The sequence below is a fragment of the Notothenia coriiceps genome, unplaced genomic scaffold (genome assembly GCF_000735185.1).
Source record: "Notothenia coriiceps isolate Sejong01 unplaced genomic scaffold, NC01 NC01_scaffold00003192, whole genome shotgun sequence".
Classification (NCBI taxonomy): domain Eukaryota; kingdom Metazoa; phylum Chordata; class Actinopteri; order Perciformes; family Nototheniidae; genus Notothenia; species Notothenia coriiceps.
This window is the reverse complement of record NW_011335893.1, coordinates 82,488-97,756: the sequence shown is the minus strand read 5'-3', so window position 1 is coordinate 97,756 and position 15,269 is coordinate 82,488. Positions and strand designations below refer to the sequence as shown.

Sequence of the window (15,269 nt, the reverse complement as noted above, 5' to 3'; positions counted from 1 at the left end):
ATCCTATGTAAATGTAAGCATCGCTGCTAGCCTAAATTAGCTCGGATGCACTTTTTTCGCAAGGGCCCAGGTCAACACGTGGGTCCAACATGGCGACAACGTGGTTACGTCTGCAACTCGTCCTATTGTTTATGGGCTAATAACATAAATAACCAAATCAACGCTTATGAATTATTTCATTTAAATGCCACATTGTGCATATCCACATGCATTTAAAACTTAAAACACACAATGTCCCCTATTTGCCCACTCTGGACTAATACATGTCCTTAGTGATTAACACAGGGGGGCAAATTGAATCTCTCATAAACCTGTAGTGAAGGAACACCGTCCTCTCTGCGGATCCTGTCGGGAGAAACAAACAAATGCAATGACTTGTCAGTGAAATCTCTTTGGTTGTGTTCAACCTACTGCACAACATGGTTAATGGCGCTGGTAGTAAACCTCTGCTTAACACCTTTTCTTAATCTCTCATTCAGGTATGGACATCTCACCCATTGATCTGATCAACATTGAGAGATTCTCCACTCGCGTGGTGGCTCTGGCTGAATATCGACTTGGGCTGCAGGAGTACCTGCGCTGCAAGATGGCCCAAGTGGCCCCAAATCTGGCAGCTTTAATCGGAGAAGTGGTGAGTTAAAGTTTTATTTGTACCGTATACAAATTACTCGAGGACCAATGATGTTTTTACCAAATCTGTCAATCCCCTGAATCTCTGTGTTGATACTTCCGGTCCTGATGGTCCTCCTGAGTAATCAGTTTCTCACGGTAACCCCACCAAAGCTCTGTTAGTCATTGAGCCCGAATGCCCTTTTCTTCTTCAGGTTGGAGCTCGTCTGATCTCCCATGCCGGCAGTCTAACAAATCTCGCCAAATACCCAGCCTCCACCGTCCAGATCCTGGGAGCAGAGAAGGCCCTGTTCAGGTACTGGGGCACCCCCTCCCTGCTGGGGAATAAAGTGGCTACAGTGATGGCAGGGCGGGGCAGGAACCGAGCAGGGTGACTGGAGAGGGCTAAGGTCTCCTCCAGAGTGATCCCTCTCACCCAATGCACCCCCACAGTCTGAGCAGCCACTCAGCACTGAGGTAGAACATCTGATGCACTAGTTAGACAAAAACACAGGAACTAACATTAAACTAATCAAGGAACTGACCTCCAACAATAACATGTAATGTTACAAGATCGATGAGCCAATTTATTTCAAATAAGTAGTGAAACTCAACTCTGACAATTTGTGTAAAAAAAGTGCACGTAGTAATTTCTTAGCGCTGTATTGGTGTCCTCGGTTGTAATGATGTATCAATCTGTCAATCCACTGATTTCCTGTGCTGACAACTTCCATGTAACCCTGAACAACTGAGGAAAGCCATTAGAAATTTGCTGCAGAAACTAGTTTAAAGAAAATATATTTTCCAAACAAATATTAAATAATTCATAGAAAAACACAGGGGTTTCATGTTTTGACAGTTTCTTGTTTTAACCTTGTTTTTATTGTCAAACAGAGCATTAAAGACCAAAGGGAACACCCCCAAGTACGGCCTGATCTTCCACTCGACGTTCATCGGGCGCGCTGCAGCCAAGAACAAAGGCCGCATCTCCAGATATCTGGCCAACAAGTGCACCATCGCCTCCCGCATTGACTGTTTCTCTGGTGAGTTACACGGCCTTGTTGAATTTCCTGTGGCATTATTGCAATGATGTTTACATTTTTCGTCAACAGTAGTCATCCTTCGGGTTGGTGGTGATAAGCTTTATTCTGAGCAAAGCCACTAAGTTGCTCAACTGCTGTAATTATCTTTACAATTTTTGATTTATTTGATGTCTTTGCTTGCAGAGGTACCCACAAGTGTGTACGGTGACAAGCTGCGCGGACAGGTGGAAGAACGCTTGTCTTTCTATGAGACGGGCGATGTGCCACGCAAGAATCTGGATGTCATGAAAGAAGCTGTGAAAGAGGTGAGCTCAGAGAACCAGTCGCAGCCGTGTGCTACACACGCTACGCATAGATCAAATGTATACAAAGTTCAGAGTCTGTTAATGCTGTGGATGATGACAAGCTTTGTCCTGACCCTACTGTGGGGGTACAAAATGATTTAATGAGCCTGACGCAGCATTAGGATATAGAAACGATGAAAAGAAATACAAGCCAGTTTGCAACCATCTAATGTTTTTGTTTTCTTGTCTTAGGCTACTGACGTCGCAACTGAGATCAAGCGGAAACTTGAGAAGAAGGAAAAGAAACGCAAGAAGCGTGAAAAGAAGATGCAAGAAGACGCTGGCGAGACCAACGGTGAAGCTGAGGTAAGCAGGTTGGATGTAGTTTCAGGACGCGCGTGTTTTGATTTGAGATTTGACCCTCACATGGTCCTCTCTCAGTGTACGACATGCTAAATTATCATGACTCCGAACCATTGGCTGGTCCCAAATAATGGACCCGATCACTGAAGTGAGTCAGACATTAGATCCACAAAGAGCAGGATACATTGAGAGCTAGCTTGGAGTAAAACATGAATATAGTTGTTAACCCTTTTTACTGTCTTGCAGGCAGAAAATGGCGACGCAGACACAAAGCCAGCGGCCGAGGAGGTGGAGATGGAGTCACAGAACGGAGCCGAGGAAACCCCACGGAAGAAAAAGAAGCGAAAATCTGAGGCCGTGGAAGTTGCTGTGGTCGAAGAGGAAACTGAAACACCTTCCAAGAAGAAAAAGAAGCGAAAGTCTGAGGCTATTGAAGCAGAGCCTGCAGAAGAGACTGAAACACCAGTGTCTGAGAAGAAGAAGAGAAAGAAGAAAGAAACCACAGACTAGAAAATGTGGTCAAAGACTGATCTTTATTTTTTTGTACAGCTTATTTTTTATCCATTTTATGCTTGATCCTACACTAGTAAGCATCTTTATGTTCCAGCTCGTTTGGCAAGTTAGACTGCAAAGAAATGATTATGACTGTGCCTTGATGTCGCTTACATTTATTTGTACTTTTGTAAATAGAGATCATTAAACTTTGTCAAAAGAGAAACTAACTGTCACGCTTTGCTTAATGCTCACTTGTATTAGCATTTTCATCAAACCTTTGCCGAGGCTTAAATCCTGTGGTTATAATGTTGTAACCTAACCAAGGCAGTCTTTAAAGCTGTTTTAAGTCCTCCAGCGCCTCTGTTACCAAAGCCCACTTGTGTATAGTTCCCCAGTGCTTAAATATAAACTGCCAATCGGTAATTGCACGGATTTGTAAAGTATGTCATCTAGCAAGTGACTTAAAAACCTTTCCTATCCTTTTCACTTCTGCAGTCTGTCACATCTTGCTTGTTTCTAAAGGCTGTCAATTGGGTCAAAAAAATCAGCCCTATTCATTATTCAGTCGAATTGTCTTGATTCCAAAGTTGTATAACATTTGAGTTGCAAATAGTCTTTGCTAGATCACATCACAAGTACTGCAGTCTTAGATTTGTCATTGTTTTGACTTTAGATCATTTTAGGTAGGAATGGAGAAACCGGGTCGAGTGCGCAAGAATTTGAAAGTACGCAGCAGAAAAAAATCTGCCCCTTCCTTACCCTCCTCCACACACCAACGCGCACATGACCAATGAGGGCACGAGATGGAACGCTGACGGGCAGATAGGCCATCCAAAATAATTGGTCGTGCTTTTTACAGCACCACGGTTTCCACAGATTACATTTTTGTATTTGTCAAAGCATTTCATGTAATCATTGCTATCTGGATGTTAAAAGCATTCCATGGAATATAAAAGTGTTTCTGAAGTGAATTGCCTACCCTAGCTTTAAGTCCTGTGTAACATTTTCTATTCCAGTAAATAAAAAAAAATGTAAGCTCTTGAAAATACTATGGTTTCCATCACTGGTGGCCTGACCACTGGAGCAGCAGTAGCTCTGTATGGTCTTGGGAACCATAGGGTGAGTCCCAGTTGGACCACAGAGAGTGTGGACTGGTATCTGCAGGTGTTCTTGAGCAAGGCACCACATCCAAACAGCTCCCTGGCCCTGAAACACTGGCAGCCCTTTTGCTCTGCCACCTCTTCAATTATTGAATATACTTATAGGTCCTGTTTATCAGGGCCGTTTCTGGGCCCTAGTTTTTACAGTTTAACTACAATGGGGGGGATCCCGAAGCCTTTAAGATCTGTGGAGATGCATCAGTTACACTTTAAGAGGAAAACAGCTAATTTCACAAAAACCAAGCAATTGAAACTTACAAAAAATGATATTAAAAAGGTAAACAATAACGCTCCTACGTCAATAAATGCAAGAGATGCAGCATTTTCTCAATGTATAATTTACATTTTTCATCTTCCTCAGACGTCACTCATTGGGTGACAGCCCAACGATGATTTGGACTTTTACCACACAAGCCACAAGCCACAGCGTTGCAGTTTAGTTGTTTATATCCTACATTTGATTTGTAAGCATATGCTTCACCACACAGGAGGGGGCTTGGCTGTCTACGAATAAAGACAGATCATTTTAATTCTCCCCAAATGTATTGAGGCTAAACCTGAACTTTCAGCTTGAGGGCCCCCTAGTGGCCGCGGGGGCCGTATGCATCTTTCTGCATAGTCCGCCTGGCCCTAATGGAAGAAACGGCCCTGCTGTTCATACATGAACATGCGAGTGTATTTCCAGCCTGTGTTATTGTAAATCTATACCAGATCGAAAAAATCTTATCTGCACAATTTGCCTGTGTCCTGACTCCTGAACATGTTGGCACAGTGGTCTCCCTCAATCATTTATATCAAATACGTTTTTCTTTGCTACTCTGCACTGAACTCAGTTTCATTGTGAGTATGAAGCAACCTGTGGGCTTAAATCCAGAAAAACATTGTGTTCTGTAAATATTGATGCCAGACCGATACAAACTGTTCAGAACTTTTAATTTGGACAACAAGGATTAAACCAATGTTAAAATGACATCAAATCCAAGGCCGGGCAGGTGAAAACCAGCCAACTAGTAAGAGTTGAGGAATGAGAGAGATGGGAGGGAAACGGGGCAGAAAGAAAAGTCAAGCTATCAACTCAAGTCACCCTCAATATAAGGATTCACAGATGCGGGAGACCAAAGTTACAAAAAAGTTTTTCTTCTAAAATAAAAAAAGGCCTTTGCCGTGAAAATGATGTGTAGAATCTATGTACATCACTCTCAGATCATGTATGCATACAAAAAAATCCACATCACAGGATGCTTGTGTTCAAGTATATTCACCAACTTCATTTCCATGATTAAGCATTCTCGTCTTTCCACATTGTTTTTTTTTTTTTTTTGAAATAAAATGTCCTTCAAAATAAAAACCAAATGCAGAATACCACATTTTATGTCCTACCAATACATATATACTGTATAAATACATACATAAATATATTTTACATACAACAGCCATAAATTTGAAAAGGGGATATACAGAGCAAAGGGGAGGGTGGGTGGTAGTGTGTGTTTTTAGCTTGTGTTGTAAAATGGTTTGTCCCTCTATGATCTCATCAGTCAGATACGCAGGTGTGGTGTTGGTGTGTGTGTCCATGATCACGCCACACACACACTGTAGATGTGGCCGTCTCAGTTGGCCCAGTAGGGGGAGCTGCCGTAGCTCGACTTGTTGACTTGGCTCTTCTGCTGCAGGCTGTTGGACTGGCCCCGCTGGTTGGGAACCCCCTGAACACACAGAGAAATACAAATGAGCTTCTCAGAAAATCACGGGTAAAAGCCTGAGCGACCATAAAGTGTCTGCGGCGGGGGTTACCTGTCCATCCTGAGCAAGATGGTGGTGCAGCAGCTGTGAGTGTGGTTGCTGGTGAGGCAGGATGTGGAGGAATGGAGCCGGTGCATAGCCTCCAGGAGCTGCTCCAGGGTTCAGAGGCCCTGGGCCCCCCAGTGCTGATGGCAGACTGAAGGGAGGAGGGGTCCCCGCATGGAATCCCTGCTTATCAAAAGACTGGAGAACAAAGATGAGGCATCAATTAATCAGGTCTTAATGATCTGTTGGTATAAACAACAACTACACAGCAAGAAACAGGGCTGGGGTTGTGAGAGGCTCACCTGCGTCTTATTGTAAACACTTCCACTGATGTCTGGCACACCCGAGTTACTGGACGTAACGGAGACGCCTAGGAGAGTTACGCACCAACACTTCTATTAATTTCATTTAATTTACTAACAGTTAAAAATACGTTATGCAGACGTGTGGAATGGGACACAATAAGCTATCCAAAGTTTGAGAATAGGGGCTTTGACACTAAACAAAACATATTTGCATTACATGTTACACACATCTAGAATCGGAGAGCGTTCAGTTCATATATGGAAACATTTACAAAAACAACATTAACCAAATTACTCCAAAACTAAACTAATCCAACCCTAACTACTAAATGTTCCCAAAAAATGTATATCATCAGTCTAAACATTGGTATACCATAAGTAAGATAAGCACAGAAACATAACAAAGGAAAATAATAGTACAAATAAAATATATTTCTTAGTAAAGCAACTTGTTTAGATGTAGTGTTAATTTTGTCAGCTATTTTTTAATTTAGTTTTAGTCTTAGTCCTGTGTCAAATGTCCTGTTAGTTTTAGTCACATTCATCTACTATTTTATCAAGTTTTAGTCGACTAAAAGTCTGAGCATTTTAGTCTTATTTTAGTCAAAGACAACTAACTATTTTAGTCTACTTTTCTAATGAAAAAAACTGTTGACATTTGAGTCTTTTTTTAGTCATCAGATTATATAGAACATTTCAGTCAAACTAGTCTAGCCAAAACCAATAATTTGTCATTTTAGTCAAATTTATTTCACAATAAGATTATATCTTGTCCTTATTTGATAAAAAACACAGGTTGAATGAAGAATGCAGCTTTGCATAGAATATCTGGTCAGGTTTGTGGTGTTTTACCTGTGTTATGGCCACATTGCTTCCCTTCTGATAAAACAATGTATTCCCTTTTTTTCTCTGCCTCATTGTAGTGAAAATGGGCCCAAATAGCTCACGACAGGCCGTGGTATATGCTCATTATATCACAGCTAAGGGGCGTGGTTCGGCCCGACGCGAAGCTTTTTTTTTTTTCTTTAAATAATAATAAGTGGCGACCCTTTTTCATTTTTGATTGTTTGTTATGTGGATTTGTAGTATTTGTGTTACTGGCATAGGCGACACAGGCGGTTGCCTAGGGCGCCAGATCTGGGGGGCGCTGCGCTGGTAGCTCTGGGAGGGAAAAAACATTTTTGACCGTTGGTGCTCATCCAAATGTTCGGCCTTGATGTAACAACATTCATAATTAAGTAAATGTAACACCCTTTTCACCCCGGTTACACGTTTAATTTGCCCTGTACGGTGGGTGCTGTAAGGGATGAAAGTGGGGGATGTTGGCTTATCAGGCGCCCGCAGCTCACAGCCAAAGTGCGAGCGCGGTAGCGAGAGAGCGAGCAAGGGAGAGGGCGCACCGGTACCGGCGCTGTTGTTATTAGAATCTGGTGCTAGCTGCGCTAACNGGGGGATATTCGGTTAACGCGAACACTGCCCCCTAAGCCCTGTTGTTGCCATTTTCCTTTCTGTTAAATAAGGTTAGTTAGACCCGAGTCTTTCTGACAGTTCAGTGTTCCGCTGGCCCGCTGTAATTAAAATGTACCGCCGCGCGCAGCACAGTCACACAACTGCTGCCCAGCCGCAGCACAGGAAATGGAGCTGCTGGGAGAAAAACTGACTATCAGATGTAACGTTATCTTTGATTATATTTCGTCTCCTCCTTTTTCGTCAACGAAAGTAAAGAGAGATTTTGGCAAAGTTTTTATTTAGTAAACTACATTTTTGTCTAGTCAACGAAATGAACACTATTTAGATGTCCCCAGCCGTTTAGGATAGTCAAGCTCTGACATATATTAACAACAGCTTTTAATTATAAAAAGACGTGTCTATTTCTCGTACCTTTGCCAGGTCCAGAAGCAGCAGATTTGGCTTGTGCCTGTGAGGAGGAGTTGTATCCTTTACTGTAGTCGACTCCTGCCGGCCCCGCTGTCAGCTCCTCGTACCCTGCGCAGGAAAACAAAGTTCAGCGCTGGAGAAAAACACATCACTTCCTGTCCAAGACAAACCCCAATACTAATAACAAAAGTGTTTATGGGAGCTCCTTGAATGAACGTCCTGTTGTGAACATTGATTGGTGTTCACTGACCTGAGCTGAAGGCGTGCTGTCCGTAGCCGCTGGGCTGCTGCTGCGTCTGCTGCTGGAAGGGGCTGGCCGAGGGGTTTCCCAGACCCAGGCCCATGCTGTGCTGCTTGGCAGAGGCTGGACCCCCGGGAGGAACGAACATGTGGCCGTACTGGAAGGCAGCAGCGTTGGCCACGGCGCCCGGCATCCCCGCGTAGTAAGGCAGGCCTGTGTAGCTGTAGCCCGGGGGCAGGAAGGCCTGCTGGCTGCTGTGGTGCTGCGGCTGGCCCTGGGGCTGCTGGGCCTGGGGGGGCTGCTGCTGCTGGGCCTGGTTCTGGTTCTGGCCTTGGCTCTGGCCCTGGGAAGGCTGCTGGGCTGCCAAGCTTGCGGGGGGCGCCGGGGAGGTGGAGTCATTCCTGCCGAACTTTGTGACTTCACCTGACAAACATTTGAGATGTCAGGCGAGAACAATCATAGGGATTTTAAGGAGTTTGGACAAGGCCAGCAAAGGGGGGCCAGTGTTTTACCTGAGTAGGGGTTGTTGGCTAGGCCCCCGTCTCTGCCAGAGAGAGTCGCTGCGGGGCCCGGGAATGTGATTCCATAGTAATCCTGCAAAGAGGGCTGAAGGACAGGAGAGGATCAGAAGGAGCCACACAACTAGATCCAAAAACAGTGAGTACTACAGAGTGTGACGATGAGGCTCACCATTGGCAGTCTGGACTGGAGCATATGGAGGTCTTCGTAACCATAGATCTGCTGTGAAACACAGGTAGTTACTTTTTTTCTTTTTAAGAAGAGAATCAAATGTTGAGTTTATGAATAAACATTTGAAGATTCAAACTATTCAGTAAAGTCCTAATACAGCCACAGAATACTCTTTACGAAAACAAAGGTTCATTGATATAAAAAAATAAATAATACACTTCAGTGACTCTAAATCCTGAGGGGTACTCACTGGGTATGCTGGCAGCAGCCCCCCGGGGCCCATGATATACTGGTTGGGCAGTAGAGGGGGAACTCCCTGTGACAAGTTAGGGGGAGCTTTACCTGTGAACACATTGACACAACAACCATCACTTTTTAAACTATCACGTGAACAACCACAAATACAATGAATTGGGCCAATCACAATGTGACAGAGATCACACATTCCCCTTGTGTGTGTGTGTGTGTGTGTGTGTGTGTGTGTGTGTGTGTGTGTGTGTGTGTGTGTGTGTGTGTGTGTGTGTGTGTGTGTGTGTGTGTGTGTGTGTGTGTGTGTGTACCAGAGGAGAGCAGGGGGTTGTTCCTCTGTGCGTTGAGATTGGACGTGGCATTAGCTCCATTGGAGCCGAGTCCGAGCGCCGAGCTGGCGGCGGCCATGGCGGCAGAGTGGAGTCCGCTGGCGCTGATGATGCCGCCCACAGAGCTGCCCATGCTGCCGCCCATGTTGGGCATGTTCACCAGGTGGCTGATGCTGCTGCTACTGATGCTGCTGTTGTGGGAGGAGTGGAGCGACGAGGGCTGCGAGTACGACCCCGTGGAAGGAGCCAGAGAGCTCACACCGCTGTTGTCAACACAGGTGTACTGAGGACGAGAAATACGTCCATTTGAGTTGGTCATGCATAGACACAATGTTGAGTTTGCTAAACCAGCTGTTTTGTATACAGGGTTAAAGATAACACAGTGTTTGATGAGACTGGTACTTACAGTTAGAGCGCTGGAGCCCATAGCTGAGGAATGACTGCTGACATGGCTGTAGAGTGACGGCAGAAAGGAAACGGATGATTGGTTGCACTGACAAAACATTTGCAAAGCTGCATCTCACTAACAAAGAAACAAAATGGTTATTTATTAGGTTGAGAACTGTAATTTAATAACTGGTAATAAATGGTAAAGAAGTCAAAGTCAAGCAGAAAAAGCTTTTGACTTATGGCCAGATTCGTGTCACATTCTAAATGCAGGAACAGTAGGCAAGTTTTTTGCATACAACATTTTAGTTTGTAAACCGCAACTCTGCAACACTGTGTTTTCTAACCTGTTGTGTGAGTTGAGATGGCTGGCAGAGGGCATGTCCTGGGCCAGGCTGGAGAGCGTGGAGCTGTGTGGAGGCATGGAGGAGGGGAGGTGGGAGGAAGGTGCCGAGGGTCCGTTGGTGCAGATGTTCAGAGACGGCGACTCTGGCTTCGGAGTGGAGGATGCTGAGGAAGCTGAGAGGAGGAGGAGGAGGAGGAGGAGGAGGAGGAAGGGATTTATTTAGTCATAATGCCACAACCCAAAAAATACGTTACAATAGAACGTATAAATGAAACAAATGAAAAGAGTAGAGAGGAACTTACTGTCGAGAGCAGCAGAGGTCCTCACACCGTTCAGACCATTCTGGTGAAAAGAAAAACAGAGCTTGACAGATCAATACCATATACATGTAACACTTAAATGACATACGAGCTGATCACAAACAAAATTCATGTTATTAGTTATCATATTTTTAATGAATAGTCAGTCCATTAGCCACAGCAGATTACAGTCAGTTTACTTTTGCTTCACTCAAAACATCCAAACTATAACTTTAAGTGTCTATGGGCACATTCCCGTATGCTCAAGTAATCTTTTTTGGCTAATTCTACTCACCATGACTGGCCCCGTGGCCTCTTTGCTCTGGGAAAAGGCCAGTCGTGAGTGAGGGGACATGGTCCCATCGTAACCTCCCCCCACTGAGGAGTAGTGGGAGGAGCTGGGTATGGAGGAGGAGGCGGAGGAGACTGTCGAAGAGGAGGGAATGCCGCTCCCTAATGAGGAGGGAGTGAGGTTGGGCAGCTGCACTGAGGAGTGGTACACCGGCTCTGCTGAGGAGAGGGGCAGAGGCAGGGCGACGGAGAGGGGGCTGCCCAGCGACTCACTGCGGGACAGCAGTGAGAGGAGAACAACTCGTCAGATAAAAAGTTTGACTTTATTCAAAAACCATCGTTTCTGTAATATCATTCACTTGAGAGGAAACTAATCAATCAGCAGTAAGGGTTTAACTAGAACCGGTACTTTGGTGCCAAGGTACATCTTAACTCTACTACGATGTGTTCAAATGTAATCGATGCAATCTTTGACCTTATAACAAAAAGTTAGTAATCAACTTTGTTTAGTTTTAGTTTTGGTTTTTTACCGCAATTGTTGACTTTTATTGGTTTTGACTTCTACATTTCTGGTATTGGTACGTCCCGGGTCAGCAGCGACAGTACCTGAGCGGTTTGGAGTACAGGCTGGTCTGGCTCTGGATGCCTGGTCCTGGTGCAGGAAGAGTTGGGGCGGGGGCCGGGGTGGACTCCCTGGATTGGCTCACACAATTTTCGACATTTCCGAACTCGGGCATTGCCGACTCCGAGCCGAAGTCCAGCGCTCCGAACTGGAGATTCAGACCCGGGACTTCAGCCGAGCCCGGCATCTCTACCGCTGTGGCGGGAATCTGCCGGGGGGAGGGGGGGAAACAGTCAGGGTTAGGGTTTTAGGTTCGTACCAAACTATCTATTTTATATGACCATTTAGGAGGTTGTACCTCTGATATGTGATTTGATGTAAATTAAGTAGACTAGTACTTCTTACAATATTTGTAATAAATAAAACAATTAAGAATTATTCTGATGATTAGTAGTTCCTTCTGTTAGACATTTTAATGCAACAACTTAACTGTAGTTCCAGTTATCAACCTATGAATGAGTTTATGAATATATTCAATATGAATTATCATTGATAACTGTTTATACTCTGACTTGCTCAATCTAGAACCCCAACATGTTGGTGGTAGGATGGAGGAATACTGTTGTCATCAACGTCATTCCATACTCATTTCATGACCCTAAAAGTGAAATGTAGCATCTATTCATAATATCTTGTAGTCATAACTACTGGAGCTGAATTGAAGAGATATCCCAACTCTCTGTCCAACACCTTCAGCCCCCTGCAGTACCTTTGATGATGGAGGTATCCTTCGTTTCTGGACTTTGAGCTGCGCCCGTTGCTGCTGTGGCGTGTTGCCGCCCTGAGGGTCCAGCCCTGCGCCGGGGGCATGAGGTTTAGCACCAGCAGCCATCGCCTGGCCTGCCTGTGCCAGGGGGCCGGTGAGGTGGGGGGCGGGCGAGGTGGAAGCAGGGGGCGCTTGGTGTTGCGATGGAGGACTGGGCTGACGGGCCAGAGGCAGGGAGGGGCCCGCATGTCTCTGGACCAGATGACTCAGCACAAGAGAGGGCTCGGGCTGCAGGCCAAACTCACCTGCAGACACACAACAAACATAGGACAGGGTTTACAAACACTACACGTGCCTTTGTTCATATACTGGAAAATGCTTCTAACTGACAAACATCATCTCTTCTCTTATTGAGATGTATCATGCATGGTCCTTGCTAAATTAAGACTCAAACTAATAATGTTGAAACATAAAATGCAGCATGATGGCCAGACTCACGGCTGAACTGTGAGGACAGTGAGGTGGAGTTGGATTCTGATGCCTTGATGTCCCAGCTGGATGAGGAGGGAGGAGGTACAGGTGCTCCCAGGCCTGGCAGTCGGCCCATTGAGGGGTTGATCCCTTGGGTGCTGGAAGGAGGCGCCGCCTGGGCCGAGGGCAGCGGACCCAGGCCAGGACCCTTCAGCTGTTCCAGTATCTGAGCTCCAGCGCTGGGCGTCGGCCTCTTGGCCTGGCCCAGGTCCCCAAAACCAGCTCCCAGAACTGACGACTGGCACACATGGGAGGAGAGGGCGTAATCATCAGTCTTTGTGTGTATGGGTTCATTTCCATGTGACAGATGAAAGGAATGTGTCAAATCAAAAGAAATATTTTTATTACCAGAGCAGCATGAGCGTAGCTTGTGCTGCTGGTGGTGCTGCGGCCGGGGGGGGGCTGTTGCTGCTGTTGTTGCGGTGGCTGGTGGTGGTGGTGGTGGTGGTGGGAGTTGGTGAAGACCAGACTCTGAGAGGAAGAGGACGAAGGTGGTTCTCTTCCTCCGCCCACAGGCTTCTGCAGCAGAGAGGCGAGGTCCAGACTGTAGTACAGTACAGACAGTTAGAAAGGGCTCGCGGGAGTCAACCGTTGCCAATGTAATGGGTTATTAATAGATACAAGTACATTCTAAATGGCAATGATTTATCAATGGCAATACACCTCTATAGTTTGTCAAGTAAAGGTATTCCTTCATTGCTAACATAGCTTTAGATTAGTATAAAATAACTACTTAGCAATTCGTAGCAAATAATAGTCTGTAATTATTCTGAAGTTGCACGACAATGAAACATCAGGGCCAATTTATAATGCTATAATTGAGCTGGTTTTAGCTACCTTTGCCCAGGTGTGATGTGGTTCTCAGCAGCAGGTGCACATGAGGCGGTGAACACTTTGGTCTCCGATAGCTAAACAAACAAAAACACAGGAGACATTGTTGAAAAACAAACACCACAACATTGTTACTGTGATCTACAGACTTCTGCTGCAACAGTCTCAACTCACACTGACATCCTCACTCCAGTCCTCAGACGCCCAGTCCTCCAAGGTATGTCTCCAGGTAACTAGAGAGAAACAGATGATGAGTCACAGAATTCAAATACAGGCGGGATAAACAGGTTAGCGCCATGTGAACCTTTTTCTAAAATACATTTGAGTCTGGCTACCATGTGAGGCAACCCTGCCGCTGCACGGAGCAGAGAGGCCGAGTAGTGAGGTTTTTATTTATTTATTTGTTGAACACAAGCACTGATAAACAAAAATGACCTGCATGGAATATTTTCATTCAAATATAAAAAGAAGCAAAACAACACTAGGTAGTAATGTCATTGCAAGATCGTTGGTAGCAACTAGACTACCGTGGCAAGCCTAAATGACAGCTGGAGAGCATATCAGTTCTAAAAAGCACACCTGTGCCATCTGTGCTGTTGGCGCCCGCTGTGTCCCACATCTCACCCTGTGCACCCCCTGATCCGGACTCTGAGGTGTAGTCCGCTGGGTTGAAGGTCCTGGGGAAGAGGGAAGGAGCGGTATATTTAGTTACACAGAAATAAACTGAAGAGGAAGGAAGAGGTGGACTGATTCAGTTATGTTTCTTATAAACACTTTCTGAAGGAGCTATCGGTTCCTGGTTGTTGGGTGTTGTGGAAAGGGAGAGGGGAGATGCGTTTATCATTATGTTTTTCAGATGTTAATGAGACTTAAGACTCACAATCATTAAGGTTCAAACTCAAGAATACGTTACATTTACTGGCCTGAAAAACACTAGTAATAAAAGTACACCTAAAAGTATGTTAGAAAGGTTGCATGATTTGTAAAAAGAAAACAGATTGCAAATTTGTTTCACTGCTTTGTAATTGCAATATGATTCATGATATCAGAGGGAATGACCAATTTTGAAACATACTCACATAATCATTAAACATTAGGGGTGTAACGGTTCACAAACATTTCTGTTCGGTACGTACCTCGGTTTTTAGGTCACGGTTCGGTTCGGCAGAAAAAATTATCATTTTATATATATTTTTTTAATTATTATTAAACTGTGAATAATGTATTCACTCAAATAAATACAAAATATAATAAAATAAACATTAAGGTGCAGCATTTCGATGAACTGAAATAATCTGTATTTGAACTGTACTGTACTAGTACCTAAACAGCCAGTTTGACATTATGACTTGCTTGCTTGTCATTTCATGTTTTTTTAAAGAATAATGAACTTGTCCACATTGCTTGCCCAAAGGGCAGATCTGCTGGCACTAACAATGTCTCCTGCTGTGGAGAACACCCTCTCTAGGGACAGAGGTAGCCGATACAGCCAGGTAGCGCTTTGCTAACATGGCAACATAAGGATATTTGGCGTTTGTAATAGCTTTGGCTCGGTCTGAACTTTTTGCGAGTGGTGGAGGCTTAAATGCTAGCGGGAGTTGGGTTTACTCTTTAGTCTTTTTTCTTTTGGTACCGGTGATATTCACGTTCGGGTGAATGATGCCTTTTCAAATGAGTGTGCAAGTTTGATGTATTGCCAGCCGCGTAACCAATTTTAGTTTAACAATGCCGACAAACAGCTTTGGTTCGGTCCACCTGTCTTTGTCCGTCATCCTTGTACGTAACTGCGAAACCAAAATGTTCCCAAACCGGAGACTTCAAT

At 44.8% G+C, this 15,269-nt stretch overlaps 2 protein-coding genes across 2 annotated transcripts; one reads left to right on the top strand and one right to left on the bottom strand.

Annotated features, from left to right (window-relative positions):
• Positions 1 to 450: 450 nt before the first annotated feature.
• Positions 451 to 3,278, top strand: nop56 (NOP56 ribonucleoprotein homolog). The gene is made up of 6 exons (XM_010766214.1): positions 451 to 631; positions 825 to 925; positions 1,504 to 1,652; positions 1,836 to 1,957; positions 2,189 to 2,302; positions 2,546 to 3,278. Exons 1-6 carry the CDS (start codon positions 482 to 484, stop codon positions 2,807 to 2,809), a joined length of 900 nt encoding a protein of 299 aa, XP_010764516.1. The 5' UTR covers positions 451 to 481; the 3' UTR covers positions 2,810 to 3,278.
• A 1,592-nt stretch (positions 3,279 to 4,870) lies between these two features.
• Positions 4,871 to 14,121, bottom strand: ubap2a (ubiquitin associated protein 2a). The gene is made up of 20 exons (XM_010766213.1): positions 14,027 to 14,121; positions 13,622 to 13,680; positions 13,454 to 13,524; positions 12,965 to 13,160; positions 12,584 to 12,854; positions 12,089 to 12,390; positions 11,364 to 11,587; positions 10,762 to 11,029; positions 10,470 to 10,509; positions 10,169 to 10,340; positions 9,841 to 9,886; positions 9,417 to 9,717; positions 9,107 to 9,198; positions 8,857 to 8,904; positions 8,679 to 8,772; positions 8,176 to 8,589; positions 7,929 to 8,033; positions 6,045 to 6,112; positions 5,749 to 5,940; positions 4,871 to 5,660 (listed from the first exon to the last, which is right to left on the bottom strand). Exons 1-20 carry the CDS (start codon positions 14,064 to 14,066, stop codon positions 5,565 to 5,567), a joined length of 3,099 nt encoding a protein of 1,032 aa, XP_010764515.1. The 5' UTR covers positions 14,067 to 14,121; the 3' UTR covers positions 4,871 to 5,564.
• Between the last annotated feature and the right edge of the window lie 1,148 nt (positions 14,122 to 15,269).

Coding starts and splice junctions, on each gene's coding strand:
- ubap2a (XM_010766213.1), bottom strand. CDS start 14,066: ATGTGGGACACAGCGGGCGCCAACAGCACAGATGGCACAG. Junction 11,030..11,363: donor CTGTACTCCAAACCGCTCAG/GTACTGTCGCTG, acceptor GCTGTCCCGCAG/TGAGTCGCTGGGCAGCCCCC. Junction 8,034..8,175: donor ACAGCACGCCTTCAGCTCAG/GTCAGTGAACAC, acceptor TTTCCTGCGCAG/GGTACGAGGAGCTGACAGCG.
- nop56 (XM_010766214.1), top strand. CDS start 482: ATGGACATCTCACCCATTGATCTGATCAACATTGAGAGATTCTCCACT. Junction 926..1,503: donor GCAGAGAAGGCCCTGTTCAG/GTACTGGGGCAC, acceptor ATTGTCAAACAG/AGCATTAAAGACCAAAGGGA. Junction 1,653..1,835: donor CCGCATTGACTGTTTCTCTG/GTGAGTTACACG, acceptor CTTTGCTTGCAG/AGGTACCCACAAGTGTGTAC.